Here is a 27,168-nt window from a genome sequence, read left to right as displayed (position 1 = left end):
GCACATTATAATCTATTTATTTGCAAATTATTTACATCCTTCAAAGACCCAGTACTCAGTCATACAGTTTTTTCCTATTATTAGTGTCAGAGGAAGAGTTTAAGAATTTTGCCTCAGGATAACATCGCCATTGCATTCATCACCACCACTGCTTATTCAGGCCCGAATGACCCCAATGGACTGTCAAAGCAAAAGGCTATGTTTCGTTTCCTCCCTTGTCCCCAAGCCATTCAGGATATCTGCCCCTTTCAACAGAGTTAAACATTCAGTAAGTAGCTATAGTACTGCAAGCTGAAAATGCTCCCAGAACCTCTGGGGAGTTAAACTGCACCCTGATTTCTATAGGTCTTAATGCATAAATATTCACAACGTGATTAATACATTGTTAGAGGGAAATAAAAATCAAGGAATATTGGAAAGATAGTGTATCAGAATGGAGAAAGTTGCTTTGTTAGATTTGATGAGCCAGATTGGATGGTGTTATCATGTTTTTTAAGATTACATTTTTACAGGTTCTGCAAAACCAAGAAGATGCTAGCTGTTCTTTATACTTCCTTCCTGAAATGCAGTGTCTTTGACCTATTGGTCAAGTATTAAAAGTTATGTATTTGATGTTTCTCTATCTTCTCCTTTCATTCTCCCTTTTCTCAGCACATACCTGTACACAGACTCTTAGGCTTTATTGTGATGGTTTATTATACATATTTTGGATCCCAAAAGGTAGGATAAAGAAGGATGTTGGTATGTACATAAATGTAGATCCTGTTCTGGGTCTTTGACCAACATGGTTGATACACATTTGTTTACCTGTTGTAGTTGCAAGTTGTTCAGGCTGACATTGCCACAATCGACAGTGATGCTGTCGTTCACCCGACAAATTCTGACTTCTACACCGGTGGTGAAGTAGGTAATGGAGAGTTCAGTGCTGCAGACTTTGTGTGTGTATGCATGACCAATCAGCAGCAGCAACCTTGTCTCTGCTCTGCAGAGCTGCATTCTTTTCTCACTTCCAGCAATCCACCTCAATTCCAAAGCAAATTCTAAATGGTTAAGTGAAAAAAAAACCTCTCTTTTTTTTCAAAGCAACCTTGATTGATCTTGGAAAAAAACTAAACAAGGTTGGACAGGGTTGGTGCATAGATGCAAATCCATCTGAAATCCATAATTCTCTACAATAAACTAGCAAGTGAATATAAAAGAGTTTTAGAGAAAACACAAGGCAAGAAAATCTAGGTGTATTCTTGTGGTTACTAATAATTAATTTATTAATTTTTGGGAAGTTTCAACTTTACCTCTATCACATAAACAGTGATTCTGCCTCATTGTGTAGTAAGAATGAGTTACATCTCTGGGCATACAACCTCTTGCCCTAAAAACTAGAGCTAAATGTGTAACATTTAAGAAAGGCACCGTTTAACAGAGGCATCTTGCCAAAGTGTAATTTTTTTGAGAGAACACTAATTTCACAAGCTTAAATCCAATTTTGATTGTTCAATTATATGACATCAAGTCAGTATGGACTCTTAAAGACCACATAGATAGGTATTCTCCAGCACAAATATTACTTATTAATAATTGTGAAGATTAAATAATACCATCAAAGCATAATAATACTGGACACCTGTTCCAAATTGATGTTCTGGAGGTGTGGCGGATCTGAAGAAGAAACAATTTGGGAAATGTGTTTGGAAAGATGAGCCTGTGGGAAGCATGGAATGACAGCCTACGAATGTATTATCAAATTAAGGGACTGCCAGTATTAAAACAATGATATTTGGGAGGTAAATTCATAGCATAGCAAATTACAGTGATAAGAAATACTAGGAACCACTGCAAGATCAAGATACAATAACATTAGTATTTGAATGCCAATAACTTTAATCTCCTTAAATCAACTATGTTAACAATATTACCATAGTCAGTGCATTTATTACTGGGTATTATAATGTTTTAATACCTGAATCTCTTAATTTGGAAAGTATATGACAAGTTAATCAGGGACACCATTTCAGTAAGGCAAATAAAAGTCCATCATAAAACTCAAAGGCCACATTGTATTTCTATATAAATTCTCGATATAAGGTCGCAAAAGAATCTCTGTGGTAAAGTACTGTAGGTACCTGATTCTTCAGACAATATAAAGAATATAACGTTGGTTACATTTTATCCCTATAATTTATCAATAACAAATTTGCAATTTTGAAAACCATGTACATTTTCATTAAGCTGCCATATCCAGTTCCCACCTTTTCCCCCCCCTGCATATTCTAAGGACGTAAGAAAAATGGCCAAAACTAAGTTTTGTGCAGAATTTCACATGGAATATCATAGATCAGAAACCATATACATTTTAAAGTAATCATTTGATCCATTCTACCTTGGTGGTGCTTATTTCCATTGAAATCAATGGAAAAATTTACATATATATTATATCCTTTATTTTGACTTACAGAACCCATAATTTCTAAAAATAGATGTGTTTGAGTAACAATATTTGATTTGGGAGAGGAATACCCGAATTGTCTTCTAATTCCCTGTGGCTGCTGGAAGAAAGAATAGAACTGCATAAATGCTTAGCTTCAAATGATTAACTTTTATTTCTATATAGACCTTTCTAACCGCAGTGTATGTTGGGGAAATATTTCACAAATTTTATAGGCATCTGCTGTTGTCACCGTTATACCAATGCCTGCTTTGACAGCATGAAATAGTGATATTATTCTATGGGAGTAACACATATATTTATGCTTGTATTGAGCAAAGAGCCCCTCAGCTGAAAGCTATAGAGCATGATGAAAACAGAAAGACACTCCATCCTTCTAATGTAAAATGGAGACCGCATTTCATTCCTTAAGTACGAGTTAATACTTCTACAATACAACTATATATCCATCAATACTAAAAAAATGCTCATAGCTTTTTTAAAGTTGTATAAAAATATAGACTCAGGAAAAATTTTGAATAATAATTTAAAAGACCTTGTCAGCCCAGCCTGAAGTGGTAAATCATCTGTATAAAAATTGCCTTAGGAAATTGATAAAAGCCCTGTCTACATTCCTCCAGTCAGCAAGCTTCCCATTTTAAAGTAGCAAAAGAAAAGTAAAAATATATTTTTTAAAAAAATCATTTCAGGCTTCCGGAACTGATTCCTGCTGAATGTTTGCATTTGGCCAGTATAGCATCTTTCAAGGAATATTTTCAGTTACCTTTGAGGAAGTTACAGTACACAGTTCCTTTATAGCCATTGTGATCACTTCCTAATGGTCACTGTTCCCATAAACATTTCTGTCAAGTTTCTTGACACTGAGTCAATGTAGCTTGAGACAGTCCATTTTCATTTAGAGTTCTGTGCAATGAGTTTCAGCAGTTTCACACATGTCAAATCTTAGGCTCTCCCTGTCTTTTCAGATCTTAGGGGAAAAGCATGAAAGCTTTTACATGCAAAAACATATGCCTTACCATTTGACAGACAGTCCTCATTTCTATTTATTTATTTATTTATTTATTTTTATTTAATGGGACTTATATGCCGCCCTATCTCCCGAAGGACTCAGGGCAGCTAACAACAGTAAAATACAAGTAAAAATACAAATATTAAAAATTAAACTATATCTATAGCCCCAACTACAACCAATAAAACCTTAAAACCATATTAAAAACCCCTTATCATCAGTCCAGGTCGGCCTGTTTGCTATTACTACTGCGAAAATTGTTTGAAAATCAAGAGTCTATTTATTTATTTATTTATTTATTTATTTATTTATTTATTTATTTATTTATTAAATTTTTACGCCGCCCATCTCGCCTGCAAGGCTACTGTGGAGTGAATCTGTTAATCTGGAGTTTCCTACCTGTAGTTCAGCAGTATAACTCCTGTGGAACACAGAAGCAGTGCAAACAAATAAATAAAAAGGATCAGGAGCCACAGCTTATAGACAGTGGACTAACAATTAATATTTTAAAAAATGTGTGAGTCGTTTATATTCTTTTCTTTCAATAACTTGATTTTGCTAACTCCCAAGGTCAGTTTTCCAAGAACTGAGGATACGTGGATCTAGTCCATGCTTGGAGAAAAAAACACTTGGGACCCTCCTTAATGTTAGAATGGGTCCGTGATAGAAGGAAGGCAGGTTATGCATGTATCAAACTCGTCAATTCAACTCCCAGAATTCCCCAGCCAGCCAAAATAAAAACAATAAATATCTTCTCAGATTAATCAAATAAAGCATAATAGATTCCCAATAGTTATAGATACTTGGTTTCAGTACCTACTACCAAGTTAAGAAGTATTTTTCAATGAGCATATAATATGTGGACTTCCATTAGAAATTACAGCTGCCCCCCCATATCACTTGAGTGAATTCATTTTGGAAATATTGTTCTAGAGCATCAAAAGCCTGACCCTACGCATGTTTACCTGGAAGTAAGCTTTGCTGAATTTGGCAAAGGTTGCAACCTGAGGCATTGTTTCTAAGTATCTTCACGAATTCTCTTGAAATAAGCCCTGAGTTACTTACTAGGTAAATATGTTTATGATTAGGCTGCAGAGATCAATTTACAAAGTTACTGCTTTAATCCAGAATTAATCCAGTCTCACTGTCACTGTTTCTTTGCCTCACTCCTTGTATAATCATGGAACAAATGCAATGTGTTTTGGGTGCTTCATTAGGAATGAACCTTTTCCAGCTACGTTCTATTTTCTCTGTATTAAGGTAAAGCTGCAAAATAAGATCTAAACCAGTTCATGGTGGACTGCCTTTGCGCAAACCTCAGCCAGTAATGGAAATGATGCAGCTCCCTTCCTAACTCGAGCAGCATTTGTTACACTTCCGTAGCTGTAGTGAAGCAATTCAGTGGAGGGAAGGGGGTACCCTAGAGAATCTCCTTATTTCTGAGGCTCTTCCTCTTGGTTAAAGGTGGTTCAACAAGCCGGGCAGTTGTCAAGTAAAGCAGCCAGTTGCACTCACAAGACTGTTACACTCCCGGGGGCCACCTGTTGGGGTCAGGGATGAAGATGAGGTGAGTTTCAAGTTCTTCTTATGGCAACTTTGTCTTTAAAGCAGTCTGTAACAGAAAGGGGGAACCTTACCCTCCATGGGAAAGCGTTGGTACAAGAGTCAAGTCTCATTGCATTAGCCCATTCTCCGGAAGACATGTCTACTGTGGTTCTATGGAAGCAGCAGCAAGAAATGTCACTGCCCTGCTGGTTGGCATTGCAAATTGCATCAGGATAAATCCCGTGGGAGGGCAAATCTTTAAAAAGATGGAGATCAAGAGGGAGTTGTTACTTTTGGACCAGTCCTCAAAGGTTTAGATCTTACTTTGCAGTCCCCCCACCCCCGTTTTTTGTTCAGAGAAATCTGTGATGTGTAGCCACCTGAAGTGATAAATGCTGTGTTGGATGTGGAACAGTCACTGCTCTGTTCTTGCACAGGGAGCACATTGGAGAAGCGGGGTGGAAAAGAATTCCTGGAGGCTGTTGTTGAACTTCGCAAAAAGAACGGGCCATTGGACACAGCAGGAGGTGCAGTTTAAATCCTTGGAAAATGGGGAACATTTTACCTATGTGTACCATAGATGGCAGTTCAGTTTAGCTTGGATTCTGTTAAATAACCATAATGTCCTCAGCATGTCATTGATGGGGATTGTGTCAAAAAGGCCTTCGGACCTGGGTTTATAAGAAAGTATTAACACTACATTGAAAATAATAAAACAAGAGAAATGGGAAAAAGAAAATAAACTATGCATACATTCAATTTTAAATCACTACTAGCATATACACTAATTCAAACTGCTATATTTGTAAAATTTAATACAGGCATATAGTCCTATGCAAGTCAACTGCATGTGGAAGTGTGAATGATTGAAGGAGTGTAGAATCCTAGATAATCAAAAATGAAAAACTAAGTAAGTATGTAGAGCTTACTTACTTATATAGTATTACCTATATATTAATGGTAAGCATTATGCCATTTGAGGGGAAAATCGGGGTGAATTTGTAATGAATTTGTATTTCACTACTGACCTAACTCATGTGAGTACAACCAAAGAGTATAAGTATGTAGAGTACAAGGCATGTTTATCCACCCCAGCACCAAATTCTAAATTTGTGTCCAAACTTTGTACTGGGCATAAATATAGTCACATTCAGTATGCAGAATAGGTGATCCATTGGAGTAAAGAACTATGTATCCTTCATTGCTGAATTATACTGTTCCAATTATATTTTCCAAAATGTTAAATACAGTCTATTTTTTTCCTCAACCAGCTGTTGTCAGTTCAGGACATGGATTGCCTGCAAAATTTGTGATCCACTGCAATAGCCCCAGTTGGGGTTCAGACAAATGTGAAGAGTTGTTGGAAAAGACAGTGAAAAACTGCTTAGCACTGGCAGATGAAAAGAAGCTGAAGTCAATTGCATTTCCTTCCATTGGAAGTGGCAGGTAAACCTGGAATTCATCCAGTTTGTCCCCAAATCTATATTCACACAACATGCTAGACAGTAAAGTGATTATTTTTTGTGGCTTGGCAACATTGTGATTTATAATCCAAGGTTTGTGTTTTGGCATGATAAATTACTTACTATAAACCATGATTTAGTGTCAATATGATCCCTGACAGTTCTGCTTGCTTCTTATTACTAACCACTGTGGATTATATTAAGCAACCATTTCCTTCTGTTGATTTAAGATGAAGTCTTTATAATTTCCAAACATAGAGCTGAAAGGTATTTTTTCTTTTCTATAAAACCTAAATCCATACAAATGTGCGATAGCTATAATGATCCTAAGTTATTGCATTATAATGGCTTCTGCGTCTCAAAAAATGCTATGTTGCAAAATGATTAAATCCTTGCAGTTTATATGTTACAGCTTGCTATATACCATGGGTATCAAACTCGCCACGTCACATGACGTGTCGCAACGTATCGCGACTCTTCTTGCATTGCCGGCAATGGGGTGGGCGCAGCTTCGGTATGATGAAACCGCCCTGTGAGCCGGCAGTTTGACACCCCTGCTGTACACTGTTCTTTAATATTGGCTTATTGCTTTGCCATGCTTCTGAACGGCCACTTAGTGAGACAAATGACTAAGCTGGGTGACTCAGCAGTGCCCTTTTTATCTTTAGTGGTGCAAACAATAATGATGACATTCATTTCTGTCTACAATCTTTAGTGAGGTCAGACCTATAACCTTGGTAACATATTAGCCATGGCTAGAATGATTAAATGTTAGGAAATGGTGCAGTGAGAGGAGCCAATATTATGAAAAACATTTTTGCAGGTAAAATGTTTATAAAACAATTTTACACTGTTTCCTTGATGAACGGAGTTTTCTCTCTCTCTCATCTCTGAACGTGTTATATTTTGAGAAATTGTCCCAAATGACCAGGAAGAGGAATGTCTTAAGATTTTAAATATTAATTACAACATGAAAAAAATGTTTACTATATGATAAAGTTATCTTGTGTGGCACTGTTTATGTATATAGAGGGAAGTTTAATAGTATTCAATCAGATATGACATTCCAAGTGAAAATGTGTCCCTTTAAAGAATAGCATACTCATCTTGTCAGTTGAGTTCAACAAATCTGAAGAATGGTAAATAAAAATCTTAAAACATAAGAAAGTTTTTTAAGAGCAGCATTTTTCTCTCAGTCCCAACACATGTACACAGCTGTTCCAGGACAGACATCTGTCAAGCAGACATTACTCGTTAAATCTATATAAACAATTCTGTCCAATTTTATGGATAAAACATGAGTTTACATGGGGTGATTCATTATAAGTATGTGTGTTTCGAGAAAAGAGGGAAAGGGGGAGGAGGCACAATGGGAAATATATAATTGTTGTGCCAGATGTTCTACAATGTCTGATTTCAGCAAACCAAATTTGTAGAATAGTATTTTAAAAGTTCAAAGTTCTATATACTCTTCTCTAAAGTATCAAGTACGGTTGTTTAAATGTAGACTTCAGAGCATATCTTCAAAGTCCTTTAAAAGCTTACATTATTCAACTGTTGTTATTGGAACTGATCAAGAATCCCCTTTGTCCACTGCTTGTTTCTTAGGATTTGCAATCACTCGGTTAGTTAGGCATTCCCGGAAAATATGAAAAAACTTATGTGAGTTGTTTCCATAAGTTCAACATTACTGTAGCGTAACGGTACACAACATTTTTAGGTTAAGAGAATAAGGACATACTGTAGACCCAGCAACCCCCAAAATAAATCCAGCAAAATGATAATAATTTGTTTCAAATTAACGCACATGTTCGATTTAGCATGACATGAAATACAATTAATTAAAGTTTAATTTGTAATATTTCACATTCTGTCACATTAAAAATTAAAATTCATTCAGAACATTTGGAGTAGGTTTGGAGGGGGGGTTAACAATAAATTTGTAGAGATCCACTGATTATATATTGCTGCCTAAGCTGAACTGAGCCCGGCTTTTACAAGCTCTTCCATAGCTTATGTTTGGTTATTAAGAATGACTGCTTTACAAGCCATGGTGGTTTAAGAAGTCAGTCTACAAAGAGAAGATGGGGCTTGTCAAGAAGGAAAGAGCTGCCATTAATTCCTGCTTTCTGTTTTTGTCTCTGCTCTTCAGATAAGTGAAAAAGAGAACCAGGGTCTCCCTCATTTCCTTTTGAATCTCATTCCATATATTTTTCCTTCAAGCTTCTGCAAGCCGCACAGCACATTCCTATACACACACACACACACACACACACACACACACACACACACACACACACTGAGAGATAGAGAGAGAGATTTCAGTGGTTGTACTCCCAAGCATGTAGATACAGGAATTTATAAAATTCCTTTGGTACTAGGAAACCACATTTTGTTGCAAGCCTCATTAGGATTTTGTGACATTTCTTTAAACATATTGAGATTCCTATGTATCTTTCAATTTTTTTAAAACAAACTTTAATTATCTTTTCTCTCCACAATTCTGTGAATAGGAATGGTTTCCCAAAGCAGACTGCTGCTCAGCTGATCCTGAAAGCCATTTCCACCTATTTTGTATCAACGATGTCCTCTTCAATCAAGACAGTCTATTTTGTTCTCTTTGATAGTGAGAGTATAGGGATTTATGTGCAAGAAATGGCCAAGTTAGATGCCAACTAAGTCTAGAAAGCAAATGATACTTGCCTCTTTGCCCAGACCCCTCTCCTTAAATTCCTCATTGTAAAACAGAGAGCCCCTTATTTTAAAGTTCATTCATCTAGGGAATTAAAGATGGGCTTTTTTTTAACTTTAAAAAATATTTTATGTTGGCACTGATAGTTGACATTACTGCTGTTCAATGCACTGTATTCCAGGCATTGTCTGAATGTAGTGTAATCTAGGAGATTTTATAGTTTTATTTTAATGAATTATGCGTTGATTGGAAAGTTGTTAGCAGTCCATAGTCTTTTTATTTGGTGAAAGAAGAAACCGGCAGACCCTATTTTGTAACAGTGTTGTGGTGCTTTTATCAGGTGGCACTCCTTTCTCATCTTTTTAAAGAAGAAAAAAATGCTACCTATCTATTTTGTGTTTATTTCATGTCTTAATGATGGATCCAAGGAGAAAAGTACCCTGTTGACCTTAATTATATTTGCAATTTGGAATTTGTGTGAATTGATTTAGTAAAATGTTTGAAATGGTCTTGGTGTTGTCTGAATTAATGATTTGCAAGTCCTAGGTAAAAATGATGGGTGGAGCAGTGTCTCAGCGGTTAAAGATGCTGAGCTTGTCAGCTTGAGACTCAATCACCACACGACGGAGTGAGCTCCCATTACTTGCCTCAGCTCCTGCCCACCTAGCAGTTGGAAAGCATGCATATGCAAGTAGATAAATAGGTACCACTTTGGTGGGGAAGTAACAGCATTCCAACAGCAAGGCCTGGAGACTAAAACATATGAAGAATGGCTGCAGGAGTTGGGTTTGGCTAATCTAAAGAAAAGAAGAAATAGGGGTGACATGATAGCAATATTCTAGTATTTGAGAGGCTGCCACAAAGAAGAGGGGGTCAAATTATTCTCCAATAATGGTTGGAAACTGATCAAAGAGAGTAGCAACCAGGAATTAAAGAGAAAGTTCCTAACAGTGAGAACAATTAACAATTAACCAGTGGAACAGCCTGCCTTCAGAAATCGTGGGTGCTCCATCACTGGAGGTTTTTAAGAAAAGACTAGACAGTCACTTGTCTGAGATGGCATAGGTCCCTTCCAGCATTCTATTCTATTCTATTCTATTCTATTCTGTTCTGTTCTGTTCTGTTCTCCGTGTATAGTCATGCTGGCCACATAACCATGGAAATGTCTTCAGACAAAGTCTATGAAGAGTCTCAGTCATCCAGGTCATAGTTATCCCAAAGATGCTTTTTCAAGAGGCAACTGGACTTTCTTGTTTTTCTTTGAAGACGTTTTGCTTCTCATCCAAGAAGCTTCTTCAGCTGTGACTTGGTGGTGGGGAGTGGGAGGATTTATATTGCTTGCAGACAGATGATCATTTGCATTCCTTTAGAGAGTCGTTGAAACCATTTTGGAGGTGAAGAAGCTTCTTGGATAAGAAGCAAACCGTCTTCAAAGAAAAACAAGAAAGTCCATATAAAGGAACAACAAAAACATTTGCTATCTCAACCAAAATTAGGGAACTTATTCGTTTCATTAGACCGACAAAAGAAAAAGAGAGGGGTGGCATTATATGTAAATCAGAAATTGGCAGCCAAAACAAATTTATAATGACAAAGAGGGTAGAATATTGATAGTTGATGTTGAAATAAACTATAGGAAGGTGATGATAGTAGAGATATATGCCCCAAATCGCAATCAAGAACAGTTCTTCAAAACACTACACAATAAGATATGTAGCATTGATCATGATGAAATCTGCTTGCTAGGAGACTTTAATGCTATCTTAGATATGAATCTGGATTATATGGGCAAGATGATTAGGAAAAAGAAAAGAAGAACTTTACCGAGATCTTTTTTTAATTTGGCTAGAGACTTAAACATTCAGGATGTTTGGAGGGAGAGAAACCACAAGGCAAGACAATATACATATAACTCTAATCGGCATAATTCATGGTCTAGAATTGATATGGTATGGATGACAAAAGAAATCAACTCCGAAATTGAAGAGGTGTGTATTGAGACAGGTACTTGGGCAGACCATAACCCCATGAAATTTAGCTGGAAAGGTTCAAAAAAATATCTAGATGGACCTTACAAAGATCAATCCTAAAAGAGAATGATTTTAAATCAAAGATGGAGAGAGAATTAGATCTCTTCTTCAAGGAAAACAAAGTTGAAGACACCTCTGTACAAAATAACTGGGACACAGCCAAGGCAATAATGAGAGGGGTAGCAATGGCATATATGATAAATAAGAACAAGGGGGAAAAACTACAATGGAAAAGGTTAGAAGGGGAATATAAAAGTTTAGAAACAATACTCCAACAAGATCCACAAAAAAAGAATATCAGACAATCAATGGATTTGATTAAACATAAGCTTAATATTCTAGATAAAGAGAAACTAGCACAACAAATGAGAGGCATAAAACAAAACTTTTTTGAAAATGCAAACAAACTGGGCCGATGGCTCGCATATAAATTGAAAAAACAAAAGGAGAAAAATTGGATTAGCAAATTATGTGATGACAAAGGGAGAATACACTATCAGGAAGAGGAGAAAAAAACTATAGCCCAGGAATTTTATGAGCAATTATACAAAGAAGATAGTCAGGTAAATGTGGAGAAAGTGGAGGAATGTTTCCAAAAAGCTAAATTACCTAAGGTTACAGAGGAAATCAGAAATATGCTGAATGAAGAAATTAGGTTGTCCGAGGTGATAAAGGCCATTAATGAACAAAAAACCAATAAAGCATCGGGTCCTGACGGTCTCCCGATAGAAATCTATAAGGAACAACAAAATATTTTAGCACAACCCTTACTGGAGGTGTTTAATGCAGTATTAGAAGATGCAAGAACGCCTAAATCTTGGTCTGAGGCAAATATAGTTCTCATCCCGAAAGACAATACTGATCATACATCAATTCAAATCCTGCCAGGATAATGCATGTGTGACATGTAGAAAGGGGAAAAAGTTTTGATCATGTAATTATGGCCATAATCTATCTATCTATCTATCTATCTATCTATCTATCTATCTATCTATCTATCTATCTATCTATCTATCTATCTATCATTATTATTATGTGTGGGTGACTTATAGTTAGATCCACAATCTAAGATGGGTTGAAACGGAATTCAAGTCCTAAGCATGCGCACCTAAAAACCTCCTCCACCACTTCTTTCTTTCTTTCTTTCTTTCTTTCTTTCTTTCTTTCTTTCTTTCTTTCTTTCTTTCTTTCTTTCTTTCTTTCTTTGTCTCTCTTACACCCACACACATACACACACAAAGTGAGACAACTTTTCTTCTGTTTTTTCTGTCTGTTGCTTCCGAAGGGTATTGGAATTCTAAAAGAAGAGCCTATTAGATGAGATCCTAATTCCGAGACAAAGCAGAATAATTTGGATAAAGTGTCCATCTAATAAAGGATCCTTCTTCCAGAATGGTCACCCAGTTGATTCTGGAATGTCGACTGCAAAGTTAATAAATGGGTTTTAGATATCATACAAGAATATATAATTCAATTAGTCTTTCCAATTCATGCAATAATTCTCTATATCTTTTAAAATTTTACACTTGAAATAGTGTTAACCTATTATTTGTCCCTAGCATCCGGTATTCTCGCAAATAAAGCATTTGTTTTTATTATTACAAAATTACATCCTGTTATTCATAATGTTCTCAATGGTATTAATGTTATCAATATATTAGCAATTGAAGCCATTTGGGAGTCAGTTAACCTGAATTTATTTGATGCCTGCATATTCCAAAATTCAGCAAAGTCAATAAAATATAGAATGGGATCTAGCCTTTTTCTGTTTAGAATGATTGAATTGAGTATATCAAATTGGTCTAACTTTGCTTGTTAGCAGTTTTGTCCTATATGAGCAATCGTGGCTCCAATCTTTAGACACATGGCTAATTAAAACAAATATTCAAGTCAGGGGAGCTGCTTAAAAACTGGATCCAGCCCATAGATCAGAACTGGAGATCTATGGCTCATATAATCTTTAGCCAGCCTAGCCTATTAGACTTAATGATAGGATACCTAGTGCCATTGTTTTGACAAGAAAACACTAATGTTCAGAGTGGGCCAGGTTCTCTTACCTCAATAAAAATTCATAATGATTTATTAAATTTATATAGCCGCCCATCTCACAGAAAGTGACTGGGCTATGTATAACAATCCAATAATCCAATAAATCAATTCCTATTAATTTAAAACAATCATTACTTAAAACCATTATATAATATTTAAAAAACTATAAAAGCAGAAACAAGAAAGGAATAGATGAACGGGTGCTAATGATAATGGAGCCACCTCACGAATTGACACATTCCCTGGCCATAACCAGGTCTTGTTTCCTTTAAAACTGCCTCTTAAATTACTTTTTAATTTTGGCTATATTACACTATTGTGAAAGTTTTCCCATGTAATAGAATAGTTTATCATTAATTGACATTTTAATTATATCACTCCTTTTAATAAATCTGCTAGCATGTTATATACGTGCCTGTATTTGATCCTCTAATGTCCACTAGATGTCACTAGAGGGATTGTAAGAATCTGGAAATCATCAATTACTGCTTTGGAATATTTCCTGTAAGAGGCCAAATTTAGTTTGTCAGTAGCTTTCCGATGCACATTATATTTGCAATCTCCCAAACCCAAATGGAGAATTAGATGCCTTATATGCTATTTGTGAAGAAAATGCTGTGGGTGTGAGAATTTGAAACTATAATATTGGGTGTCAGAATTGTGAAATGACTGGATGCCGTCTTACATCATTTTCAGCCAGCAAATGAACAGCAAATGTTCTTCCTTCAGCCCAGCCTCATTGCACAATTCAAATGCAATAAAGAACAAAATACAGTTTATAATATCCTTCAACCCGAATAAATTCTTGATACATACTGTATGTGTATTTCTCCAGTTCCCATGAGGATGAGCATATTGAGAACCCTCAAGCTGTTTTGAAGCTGAAGTTAAAAATACCTACAATACATGTATGGAGTTCTATTTCTGACAGAAAGATGCCTGTGCTATTTCTTTCATGAACACCAAAAGCTAATGCAGTTGAGTTCAAACCTATAGGTAACTAAAGGTGAGAGTCTAGCTCTCAGGAGTGGGCTTCCACCAGTTTGCACCAATGCTTGTCTTTAGGGATCATAAATACAATGAATGGGAAGCTGTGGGACTAATTCACAGTAGAAATTGTGGGGGTTACCTCTTCCTTTTCACCATTTGTAAAATGTGGCTTGTCAAAGAGCTTCAATTCACTGCTTTAACTTTGTACATTGCCCCAAAAAAGATATGTGAGACGGGTGACTATGTAAATTTATCAAACAAACAAACAGACAAAACTCAAACCAAGGTGCACTTATTTTTGGCCACTCCTGTTTTTAACTATTACCCCTATGTCAGATAAAGCAGAATCAGTGCAAAAGAAATCAAGATGTTGCTACAGTTTCTGTAGGAGAGCAGATTTGCATTGGGCTTTGTATTGTAGAAGAATGACAGTTCACAAAAACCAGGGCTTTTTTTCTCATAGAACGCTCAGAACAGAGTTCTGGGATGGAACCTTGTAGGGTAGGCAAGGCAGGTTGTATGACGTGTGTGAGTTCCGGCACCTTTTTTTTTTTTACAAAAAAAGCACTGACAAAAACACCCGGGTCACCTACTTAAAAGAATTTGCAATATGCTCAAGAGAAATTGCCTTACATAAGGCTGACAGAGTTTAGATTTGTTTATGACTGCTCGTGTAGAAATTAATGAAGGGTGGCTTTCTTAACACCTATTAGCTGGAGAGACTAATGGATTCAGCATAATTCTCATACTATATACCACCATAAAAAAGAGATGAAAGCCTTCCACTGCAAAGGTTACTAAGCAGAGGTGTTTGTCTTAATGAGGTTGGAAATGAGATGCTGAGTCAGACTGGTGTTGGTTGGATCTAGTAAAAACAAGCCTTGTGTTCTTGGATTGTATCCAATCTTACTAGTGGGAAAGTACATGAGGTAAGAATTATCTGCTAGTGTTTGCACAAACACTAGAAGTCCAACTGGCACAGGCCACACCTAGCCCAAAGAATGAGTGAGTAATGAAGTAGTTTGTGCATGTAAAATCAAAGTATTGGGACTTAATAGCTACACAAGGATAAAATGAGGTTTGCATAAGATCTAGGAGCTTTGTGGTTGCTGAATTATTCTGTTGATTTATACTCTCAAGATAAAGGGTGGCTGTTGTTTTTACATGCCTTCATTGGCCATGGTAAAAGCTCAGGATGTTTTTCCACATATCCCACCTTCAAAAATGTTATCTGCAACATACTAATAACATACAAACCCATTCAAACAGATATTATGGCTTGATCACATAGCTGACAACATTCCCTCCAACATATACACATACGGATATTTTGAATGCTGTTTACTCCCCACTTCACCCAGAGATTGAGAATTAACTGGGAGGATAATCCAAGCAGATGTATTGCTGTGAATTTAGACCCATTCCGGCACTGCCTTTGCATATTCAGATATCCCACATGTTGGATTGGATACCCAGAAGCTATGCCTAAACAGGCAACAGTTTTTGCCTAATAAGCAGGGTTATCAATATCCGCTGATATACTCAGGAGCTGAAGTAGGAGAATGATTTTGTAAGAACAAAGAAGATGATAGGATTTCCTTCTATGAAATTGTAGGCAAAATCAAAGCTTTTTTTCAGAGCTAGAATACACATGAAGTACAGACAGCAATGCATTCATACTTCAAATCCTATTCATAGAATTAAGTATGTTATGACAAAGGGAAACTGGCTGTTTGAATTCTGCCATTATGTTTCTTCCTACCATTCTAAAATTAAAACATTACATTCAACTTTTTCTCCCTTTGAGGGATATTTTAGTTTAATACAAAGTCCATTCCTGAGTAAGAATTGAATGTTGTTTTTTGTTGTTAGCTGCGAAGTTGTGTTTGACCCATCGCAACCGCTGGACAATGTTCCTCCAGGCCTTCCTGTCCTCTACCATCTTCTGGAGTCCATTTAAGCTCACACCTAGAATTGAATAAATCTGACTAATTCACAATTTTGTGGATTCCAGTAAGGCATCCTGCATCCTGTAACTGTTTTGTTTTTAATCTAATGTGCCAGTATAACAAAAGTCAAAGTAACTTCAAAGCTTTGTTTATGTGGCTATTTTCCTTGTAAGATCATGATGCAGGCAAGTTATTCTTTCTCATATACTGGGAACTGAGTGAGTATTTTCTGGATGTTTAATCTGATCCAGCAGATCTCTCTTATGTCCATAGAATTTGAAGATAATGTACTCAACAGGGCCAACTGATGCCGTAAGCACAGCCCAAACATGATGCCCCTCACTCTTTTCATTGCTTGACTGACAGGATATTAAACCTCAGTAAAACTAAGTGTAAGAATGGAAGAGTTAACTGCATGATAGCTGTGGTGCCCCTCTTCCATTGGTGCCCTAAATCTGAGTTCCCCAACCTTTCTGGTTTGGTGACCTGGATGGGGAAAAGAGGATGGTTGTGTGGTAGGGGCAGGTATATGTGTGAGCATGAGCACCTGTTGCTCATGCGAGTGATGCCTTGACCACCTGCGACACTCACACAAAAGGGGCCACAAGCCCCCGCAATGCTTGCACAAGTGGGGGTGTGAGTGTCCACGAGGCTTGTGTGAGTGGGTCTGTGCGTGCGAATGCGCATGCACCAGCTAGCCACTTACATGACCCGGTTACAAATAGGCCATGGACTTGTAGTGGGCCATGGCCCACAGGTTGGGGACCCCTGCCCTAAATATTAAGCCTTTCTTTAATGGTTCATCCAAGGCAGTCCTCTATAAGTGCTTTGGCCTTGCTGAGAATACTGAATAAGCCAACTAGGACTCAATTACACACAGATAATTGAAGAGAATTGGGACGCGGTGGCTCAGTGGGTTAGGACGCTGAGCTTGTCGATCAGAAAGTCGGCAGTTTGGCGAGTCAAATCCTGAGTGCCGCGTAACAGAGTGAGCGCATGTTACTCGACCCAGCTTCTGCCAACCTAGCAGTTCGAAAGCACATAAAAATGCAAGTAGAAAAATAGGAACCACTACGGTGGGAAGGTAACAGCGTTCTGTGCGACTTTGGTGTCTAGTCATGCCGGCCACATGACCACAGAGACGTCCTTGGACAAGCACTGGCTCTTCGGCTTTGAAACGGAGATGAGCACCAGCACCAACCCCTAGAGTCGGAAATGACTAGCACGCATGTGCGGGGGAAGCTTTACCTTTTTAATTGAAGAGATGTGATAGATTCAGCAGAACCAGGGCACTGGAGATTTTACTGCACAAACTGTACAGAGTAAGTTATCATTCAGGAAGACAGCTGTTGTTGAAGCCTTTATCTGTGATCAGCTGAGACTTAAGTAAAAGTCCAAGTAATGTTTCATCTCCAATGTTTCCATTTAGAAGAACAAGGCCTTGGTCCTTTCTAAGTTCAGGTTCCTGAGAAACCTCAGAAGAAATATGGAAGAACCCTTGCCTAAGCAATCAGATAATGCGAAGACTACAAACTGAAGTTGCAGGACAAAAGAGGTGAAGGCAGTGGTGGGATTCAGCTGGTTTGCACCACTTCGGCAGAACCGGTAGCTAATTTTTTCTTGCCCAGGTCCAGAATAGAATTCCGGAAGCGGCATCCACACAGAGAACTATTTGTTCACATATTTGAATCCCACCACTGGGTGAATCCTTGTATTCAGGATCCTACTGTTGGTGAGTTGTTTTTTTCATTCTCCTGAGTGGGGAAAAAACTTCTAATTTGTTCTTATGCTCATTATATTTTTTCCATAATACTATCTCAATATATGCAGTTGCTTTTTTTTCAAGACTTTTTACTGCCTTATTTAGCTTCGTGTGAAATCTCTACATGGGGCTGCCTTTGAGGACCACTCGGAGGCTTCAGCTGGTGCAGAATGCGGCCGCGCGAGTTGTGATGGGGGTCTCCCGATACTCCCATGTAACGCCTCTTCTCTGTGAGCTGCATTGGCTTCCAGTTGCCCTCCGGGTGAGATTCAAGTTGCTGGTGATGACCTATAAAGCCCTAAATGGCATGGGTCCGGATTATCTTAGGGAGCACCTGCTGCCAGCATCCACTTCCCATCGTCCTGTGCGCTCCCACAGGGAGGGCCTCCTCAGGGTCCTGCCGGTCAGGGAGTGCCGGCGGGCGATCCCCAGGGGAGAGCGTTCTCGGTGGACGCGCCTGCCCTATGGAATCAACTGCCTGTGGAACTCCGGATCGCCCCCAACCTTCGCTCATTTCGCTGGGACCTAAAAACCTGGCTATTTGAGTTAGCTGGCCTGGACTGAGGGGTTTTAAGGTTTTAAATTTTAAATTTTAAACTCTTTTGGGGCTATTAATTTAATTTAATTTTAATTTGTACATTGCACTGTTTTAATTTGCCCTGTAAACCGCCGTGAGTCCTTCAGGAAAAGGGCGGTATATAAATCGAAACAAATAAATAAATAAATATGAATGTATACAATTTAGGTGTGTGTGTATTTTTGTTGTTAGCTGCGAAGTCGTGTCCGACCCATCGCGACACTATGGACAATGTTCCTCCAGGCCTTCCTGTCCTCTACCATCTTCTGGAGTCCATTTAAGCTCACGCCTACTGCTTCAGTGACTCCATCCAGCCACCTCATTCTCTGTCGTCCCCTTCTTCTCTTGCCCTCAATCTTTCCCAGCATTAGGCTCTTCTCCAGTGAGTCCTTCCTTCTCATTAGGTGGCCAAAGTATTTGACTTTTAGCTTCAGGATCTGGCCTTCTAAAGAGCAGTCAGGGTTGATCTCCTCTAGGACTGACTGGGTTGATCACCTTGCAGTCCAAGGGACTCGCAGGAGTCTTCTCCAGCACCATAGCTCAAAGGCCTCAATTCTTTGGCGCTCGGCCTTTCTTATCGTCCAACTTTCACTGCCATACATTGCAACTGGGAAGACCATAGCCTTGACTATACGCACTTTTGTTGACAGGGTGATGTCTCTGCTTTTTAGTGTGCTGTCTAGATTTGTCATGGCTTTCCTCCCGAGGAGCAAGCGTCTTTTAATTTCTTGGCTACAGTCTCCATCTGCAGTGATCTTGGAGCCCAGGAAAATAAAATCTGTCACTACCTCCATTTCTTCCCCATCTATTTGCCAGGAATTGAGCGGGCTGGATGCCATGATCTTCGTTTTCTTAATGTTTAGTTTCAGCCCAACTTTTGCACTCTCCTTCTTCACTCGCAACGAGAGGCTCTTTAGTTCTTCTTCACTTTTTGCCATTCGAGTGGTATCATCTGCATATCTTAGGTTGTTGATATTTCTCCCGGTAATCTTAATTCCAACTTTTGATTCATCTAGCCCTGCCTTTCTCATGATGTGCTCTGCATATAAGTTAAATAGGCAGGGCGACAGTATACAGCCTTGCCGGACTCCTTTCCCAATTTTGAACCAATCAGTGGTTCCGTGTCCAGTTCTCACTGTTGCTTCTTGGCCCACATATAGATTTCTCAAGAGACAAATAAGATGGTCTGGTATGCCCATCTCTTTAAGAACTTGCCACAGTTTGTTATGATCCACACAATCAAAGGCTTTAACATAATCAATGAAACAGAAGTAGATGCTTTTCTGGAACTCTCTAGCTTTCTCCATGATCCAGCGTATGTTGGCAATTTGATCTCTGGTTCCTCTGCCTCTTCGAAATCCTGCCTGTACTTCTGGTAGTTCTCGATCCACATACTGCTGGAGTCTAGCTTGTAGGATTTTAAGCATAACTTTACTAGCATGAGAAATGAGTGCAATGGTGCGATAGTTTGAACATTCTTTGCCACTGCCTTTCTTTGGAATTGGAATGTAAACTGATCTTTTCCAATCCTGTGGCCACTGTTGAGTTTTCAAAATTTGCTGGCAAATTGAGTGTAGCACTTTTATTGCATCGTCTTTTAAGATTTTGAATAGCTCAGCTGGAATACTGTCACCTCCACTAGCTTTGTTGTTGCTCAGCTTTTCTAAGGCCCACTTCACTTCACATTCTAGGATGTCTGGCTCGAGGTCAGTGACCACCTCATTGTGATTATCAGGGATGTTAAGCTCATTCTTGTATAGTTCTTCTGTGTAATTTTGCCACCTCTTCTTAATCTCTTCTGCCTCTGTTAGGTCCCTGCCGTTTTGGTCCTTTATCATGCCCATTTTTGCATTAAACGTTCCCTTCATCTCTCCAATTTTCTTGAAAAGATCTCTGGTCCTCCCTATTTTATTGTTTTCTTCTATTTCTTTGCACTGTTCATTTAAGAAGGCATTCTTATCTCTTCTAGCTATTCTCTGGGATTCTGCATTCAATTGGGAGTATCTTTCTTTTTCTCCCTTGCCTTTCATGTCCCTCCTGTCCTCAGCTATTTGCAAAGCTTCCTCAGACAGCCATTTTGCTTTCTTACATTTCTTTTTCTTTGGGATGGTTTTGGATGCTACCTGTTGTACAATGTTGCGAACCTCTGTCCATAGTTCGTCAGGCACTCTGTCTATCAAATCTAATTCCTTAAATCTATTTGTCACCTCTACTGTATATTCAACAGGGATATGATTTAATTCATACCTGAGTGGCCTAGTGCTTTTCCCTACTTTCTTCAGTTTAAGCCTAAACTTTGCAATGAGAAGCTCATGGTCTGAGCCACAGTCAGCTCCTGGTCTTGTTTTTACTGACTGTATAGAGCTTCTCCATCTTTGGCTGCAGAGCACATAGTCAATCTGATTTCTGTGTTTACCGTCTGGTGATGTCCATGTGTAGAGCCGTCTCTTGGGTTGTTGGAAAAGAGTGTTTGCTATGACCATAGTATTCTCTTGACAAAATTCTATCAACCTGTGCCCTGCTTCATTTTATACTCCAAGGCCAAACGTGCCTGTTATTCCAGTTATCTTTTGGCTTCCTACTTTAGCATTCCAATCCCCCATGATGATAAGGACATCATTTTTTGGTGTTAGTTCTATAAGGTGCTGTAGGGCTTCATAGAACTGGTCAATTTCATCCTCTTCAGCACTGGTGGTTGGGGCATAGACTTGGACTACTGTAATATTGAATGGTTTGCCTTGGATTCGAACTGAGATCATTCTGTCATTTTGAGGATTGTATCCCAGTATTGCTTTTCCTACTCTTTTATTGACTATGAAGGCTACTCCATTTCTTCTGAGGGATTCTTGCCCACAGTAGTATACCTGATGGTCATCTGAATTAAATTCACCCATTCCTGTCCATTTTAGTTCGCTGATACCTAAGATATCGACGTTCAGTCTTGTCATCTCTTGTTTGACCACGTCCAGCTTTCCTTGATTCATGGATCTTACATTCCAGGTTCCTATGGAGAAAAAATCTTTACAGCATCGGACTTTCCTTTCACCACCAGACACATCCACAGCTGAGCATCCTTTCGGCTTTGGCCCAGTCACTTCATTCTTTCTGGTGCTGCTAGTACTAGCCCTCTGCTCTTCCCCAGTAGCATATGTGTATACACATGCATATATATGCAAGCTCTGTAATTTCCATTCTCATGTATAGTTTTGAATAAATATATTGAGACTTTGCATCTAAAGAATTTAATAAGAAACATAGGCAAATATTAAGTGAATTAATAACTATTCAAAACAAAAACAAACAAAGAAGTAATAAATTAAGCTTGGCACCAGGATCAGATGGGCTTATCAGTCAATATAATAAAGAAATGGAGGATGAACTACTAGAATCCCTGCAAAATGAATGAACTCTCAGAGATAATGGCAGTACTAGAAGGAAATATAATTTTGGTTCATAAAGAAGAGAAACCAATAAGATGGACCAATCTTCTTACTGAATATTGATTACAAAATTTCCACTATAGTGTTAGCAACCACTTAAAGAAGTAATACAATAGAGACGCATCAGACAGGTTATATTCTCAAGCGGACCAGCCAGGGCAGCAGTAGATCCATAAAAAACGCAATAGGTTATCAATAAATGATGGAAACAAATAGCAATAATTTTTCTGGATGCAGAAAAGCTCTTGAGAATTTGGAATGGCCCTTTTTACTTGCAGTATTGAATAATAAATGCCACCATACAGTTTAAAGCTCTAGTTAAAAACATATATCAGTGACACAGAGCTAATGGAACTTTATGAATTTTTTCAATCAGTAAAGGTACCAGATAAATATGTCCTCTATTTTCTCCTATATTTTAGACATATTAGCAAATATTGAAAAAAATACATAGCGTTATTCAAAATTTAAAGAAAACAAGCATTTGAATTGACACCCCCTCCAATTTTTCCTACTAGAATCTTTCCAGAATAAAAAAACAGAAAATATCATAGCTGATGGCTTCAAAGACAAATTTGATTGAACACTGGAAAAGCAATAGCTTGTTGACAATATCAGACTCAGAAAGTAAACTTGAGGAATACACTGCAATGGCTAAATTAATGGTCTGACTAAATTTAAGCAAGAAGAGCTTCCAGATATATTACGTATCATCCAACGAGGCAATTTCAAACATTTAGACTATAGTTTTTAAGGAAAAAATATTCAATGTAAAGGTGATAGCCAGAAGCAATTTTAACATTTCTAAATAGTTGATGTAATCACCAGTCAAGCAGAGTAGAATGCAATTTAGAATTTAAAATTGTTTTTATCAATTCTTTATCATTTATTCATTTTTCTTTTCTTTTCAATAAGGTCATGTGCATTTATTTTATAAATAATGATAAATACTGGTGATATTTATATAAATAGTAATACAGTTTCCTAGTGATTTTCAATTAATTATTAAGATGATATAAGGAGTAGCTATAAATATTCAGTTCATTATCAACAAAATGATGAATTTTAAATATTTCAAAATGTAAATTCTTGTTCATTTACTGATATTTTATTTTATATCATTATGTTTTTAATATTTCTTCTTTTTTTCTTTGTATGTAGTCATTTGTTTGCTTCCTTAAATGTTTTAAAATAAAATTTAAATATTTTTTTTTTTAAAAAGATAGTCATTCACTGAGTTTTGTGGCTGAAAAAGGACTTGAATTTTGATGTCCTATGTGCCAGTTCAAATGTTGGGAGATTTAAAACTAATTTCATATTTTATACTGAAACTTTATATTCTACAATTCCAAGTAAGCAAAGATGAAATGATTTCTTTGCTCCCGAGAATCTTGTTTTATTTTAGCGGGGGGGAAAAACACAAATTTCCAACTGTTATAGATGCAAAAAGAGATGTTTTGAATTGTGGAGCCTATGTCAAGAAGACAAAAAAAAACACATCCAAATGCATGAAAAAAATTTAAATTGGTTTCCAAAGTTCCTCAGAGTGTTCTGAACTTGTGTTGGCCAAGCATGAGAAGATCAGCTTCACCATGACTTGAATGGAATGCTTTTCTGTTGTTGTTTTAATAATTGCTGAATGAGTCTATTGATTCTCAAGGAGTGTGCTGAACAAAATGTAATTCAATCAAAATAGAGTATTGATTTGTTTATTCATTGAGACATTTTTCTCTGAAAAGACAATTTATGTTTCAGTGCATTTGGGACTTTGGAATCCTGCTGGTCAATAAATCTTTCTTGCACCAAATCATTTGCCTTCTCATCATTGTTTTAAATCTTCTTTCCCAAACATTGGTAGCTCAGATGCAATGAGGCCCATTATATGTCTAGATCTATATATCTATAAATATATCAATATCAATCTATCATCTATCTATATCTTTTTCCACCTCTTATGTTAATGTATATATTTATATTTTATCAATAAGAATAAAACTCAAAACAGAAAGACAACAAAAAAAAAAACATACAGCCAGCAGTAACAAAAAAAATGTGTACAAAAAAAAAAGAAAAAAAGAAAAAAATGACCCAAACATCCAATATTAAATATAAAAAAAATCCACCTTGGCTGGATGCTGAAAAGAAACAAAAAAACCCTGATAAATTCTCCTCCCCTTACATAATGGGTCTGTAAATAGTTATAATTTTTTTCTTCCCTATTTAAGAAGAAAATATATAAACAAGTATTTCAGATGAGGAGGTCTCTAATACTCAAACTGGTGTCTGTCTGTCTGTTTGTCTGTCTATAGAGATACATACACATTATTTGTAAGTTTTATCTCTCAGTTTATTTCTGTATTATTTACCGGCATAGGGAGAACATTTGGCATGCACTTCAGTATAAGCAAAGCATTGGAGAATTAAAAACAAAGGGTTGTGCCAATCTTCAAAAAATATTTGGACGATGAAACTTTGATTGAAATTCCAAAGTGAAGAGATTCATGAAGTGAAGGACGGATGTACTTCAAAAAAACCGAATCACATCAGGGGGTTCCAAGGCACTATGTAGACTTTTGAAGTCCTTTGTAGATTCAGTGGCTTTTCTACTGTTTTCGGAATGGCTATTGACATACCTGATGCTCTCATTGAGCAAATGCCACTGTTAGTACTTGCATCCTGGCACTGTCCTAGGTACACATGATGAGCCCCATCACAGGTACCATTGTTTGATCCTCAGTTGGCCATTACGGGAGTTAGCTAGGGCATGGCAAGACTACTTGACAAGGCCTCTTATTCTCTGCTAATCTATTTATCCCATCTTGTCAACCTACTTCTGCAACCAACCTGCTTTTGCTGATTATCTAAATAACATAGAGCATTGCCAGCATGCTGCAACTTTGTAGGTGTCTTATGTTCTGCCAGTGAGGTGGAGACTCATCCCCCAAAAAGCAATTAGCTTGCCAACCAGCTGTGCCAATTGTCCTTGCACCCCAGAAATGATGTTCACATTCAAGAAAGCAAGCAGGTCCACTAGATAAACCAGCGATCCTTTTTTAGTGTCATGTCAAATCCAGTATCAGAGAAAAAGCAGTGGAAAAGCAAGAACCTAACTTTAAAATGGGTTTTTTCCCCTAATATTTTATTTAAATTGGGGTAGGAAACTTGCTGCATTGGTTCAATATAATTTGGTCTCTTTATTGGACAGTTTGGATGCTGATCAATCATTTCTAGCCCAGCTTTAAAAGAGGAACTTTCAAAGGTATATTAGGGTGAATCCCTTGAAAACATCCAGCTGAATCAAGGCAGGGTTGTTGTCATCTAAATGGTCAATCTTCCCTGCTCTTTTCATTTTAATCTGTCCAAACTGAAACTTGCTTCCCCATTGTAGACCACAGATCATTTTTTTCAAGGTTAAATCGTGAAACTTAGCACAACTTAACATCACTTTGCTGCTGAATCAGAACCTTATACTGCATCATTCCCTTTTTAATTATGTCATGTCAAGGTCTGCAGGGGAGGCAAAAAAGTCAACATGGAGGTTATGATTGCAGCCCTGCCCTTTCGTGTGTTTGTGTAACATCAGCACGTACAGGAGAAGGAGTTGCTCAGTCACAGCCAGGGTCTTGCTTTTTGTGAAAACCTCCCCCGCCTGGATGCTCAGGCTTAAATCAGGCTAAAAAAACTAGCAAATTTATTAAAGTCAAAACAAAGAATTTATAGAAGAGGAACATGAAAAAATACTGCTTTCCACTGACTTATCAGCTTCTAAAATTGTGAATTGTGAACTAATATAGCTTGTTCATTAGAAAGAATGGTTCTCTTAATGTTTTTTTTTGCTAAATGTAAGATAGATGAATTCTATGGAGATGGGTTAATATCTTCTTAAAGTGTGATACTTCGTCCAATTATTTCCACACAGAGTTTTTATCAGCCCTTCATGGTAGGCCAGGGAAGGAATATACACCACAAATTCTGTAAATCTGCTTTTTTGTTGCAGGATGTACCGTAATAATGGAATCTTAAAAGTATGGCATAGTCTCTCTCTCTCTGTGTCTCTGTCTCTGTCTCTGTCTCTGTCTCTGTCTCTGTCTCTGTCTCTCTCTCTCTCTCCCTTTCCCTCTGTGTGTGTGTGTGTGTGTGTATGTGTGTGTGTGTGTCTCGTCAAAGCAAAGAATCTTGAGATTTTTCCTCATTCTCTCCTCCCTTTTACAGTAGAGCTCTGCTGTTGAATTCCTTCTTCAAGGCCATTTCTATACTGTATAATATTGTATTTTGCAATTCATTGAATAAAAATGTGAGTGGGATCTCTCACTCATGTAGCTATCAAATGTCTAGCTCACAACACAGATTTATCACTAGACAACTATAAGCTTAAGCACAGATAAAATAATGGCTCGTCTCAGCTTAATACAAGACATGAAACTTGGATATTATCTCAGGCAGATATATATTTCAGAAAAAAAGCACTAAAATGCAATGTGCTAATGTGGGAAGAGATGAACCGCATCATTAGTACTGAGGCAACCTGTGTGGCATCATTGTATCAATGACCCTTGGATTGTTACTTGTACAATGTTAGGCCCTGAGTGCTTGAATTTTTTTCCCTCAAAAGGTCTATTAAACAATACAAAAAGTATGGAAGAAAATTAAAATTGATGCATTTGTAGAATACTTATTTACTGAATTGTGAAGAATAACATTAAATCCATTAGATAGCATGAAAAATTATATTTTAGTAAAAAAAATTATAATGCAAAGAGTGACGTTGTTTTAAATTTTTGCAAATATCTTCAATCACTGGCTAATAATTTTGATTTTGCAGAGCCCTGAAAAGTTCTTGAAGGGAGGCATGGGTCCTTGGACCACACTTTAAGAAGACTGATCTGATGATTTAGACAAGGGGATTAAGAATGTCTGTGAATGGAGAGAAAGGCCACTAGGTGAATAGAACTACTACCATCTGAAGATGGGTGAAGGTGAAAAGAGACACAGTCCTATCTGTGTAGAAGGATAGAAAGTAGCAATCTTATCACTAGTGCAAAATTATAGGCTGGCTCTTGTAGATAAATAAGATTTTCCAGTTGATAAATGTCAGGAACCCTGTGAATCTCCAGCCATCACAGTCTTGATAATCTGCTGAATTTGTTACTCTGTAACATGAATACATTATACTGCAGAGCTTAATTGCTTCAATGAGCATAAAGGGTGTCCCTTTTTTT

General features: G+C 37.4%; 1 protein-coding gene across 5 annotated transcripts in view; it reads left to right on the top strand.

The window, feature by feature from the left end:
• MACROH2A1 (macroH2A.1 histone) overlaps positions 1-9,661 on the top strand; it is a 39,988-nt gene extending 30,327 nt beyond the window's left edge. For 4 of the 5 annotated variants that reach the window (XM_081320499.1, XM_081320496.1, XM_081320497.1 and 1 more), the window contains exons 7-9: positions 5,435-5,524; positions 6,269-6,443; positions 8,974-9,661. In XM_081320499.1, the coding sequence (XP_081176625.1) occupies positions 5,435-5,524; positions 6,269-6,443; positions 8,974-9,139 (431 nt within the window). In that variant the 3' untranslated portion in view covers positions 9,140-9,661. Of the gene's footprint in view, positions 1-816; positions 908-5,434; positions 5,525-6,268; positions 6,444-8,973 lie in introns of all 5 variants that reach the window. The other variant, XM_081320500.1, reaches the window with a different exon arrangement.
• Positions 9,662-27,168: the final 17,507 nt, after the last annotated feature.

Source organism: Vipera berus, assembly GCF_964194415.1.
Source record: "Vipera berus genome assembly, chromosome: 2".
Classification (NCBI taxonomy): domain Eukaryota; kingdom Metazoa; phylum Chordata; class Lepidosauria; order Squamata; family Viperidae; genus Vipera; species Vipera berus.
Note: the sequence above shows the minus strand (reverse complement) of the source record. Positions and strands in the feature narration are given on the sequence as shown.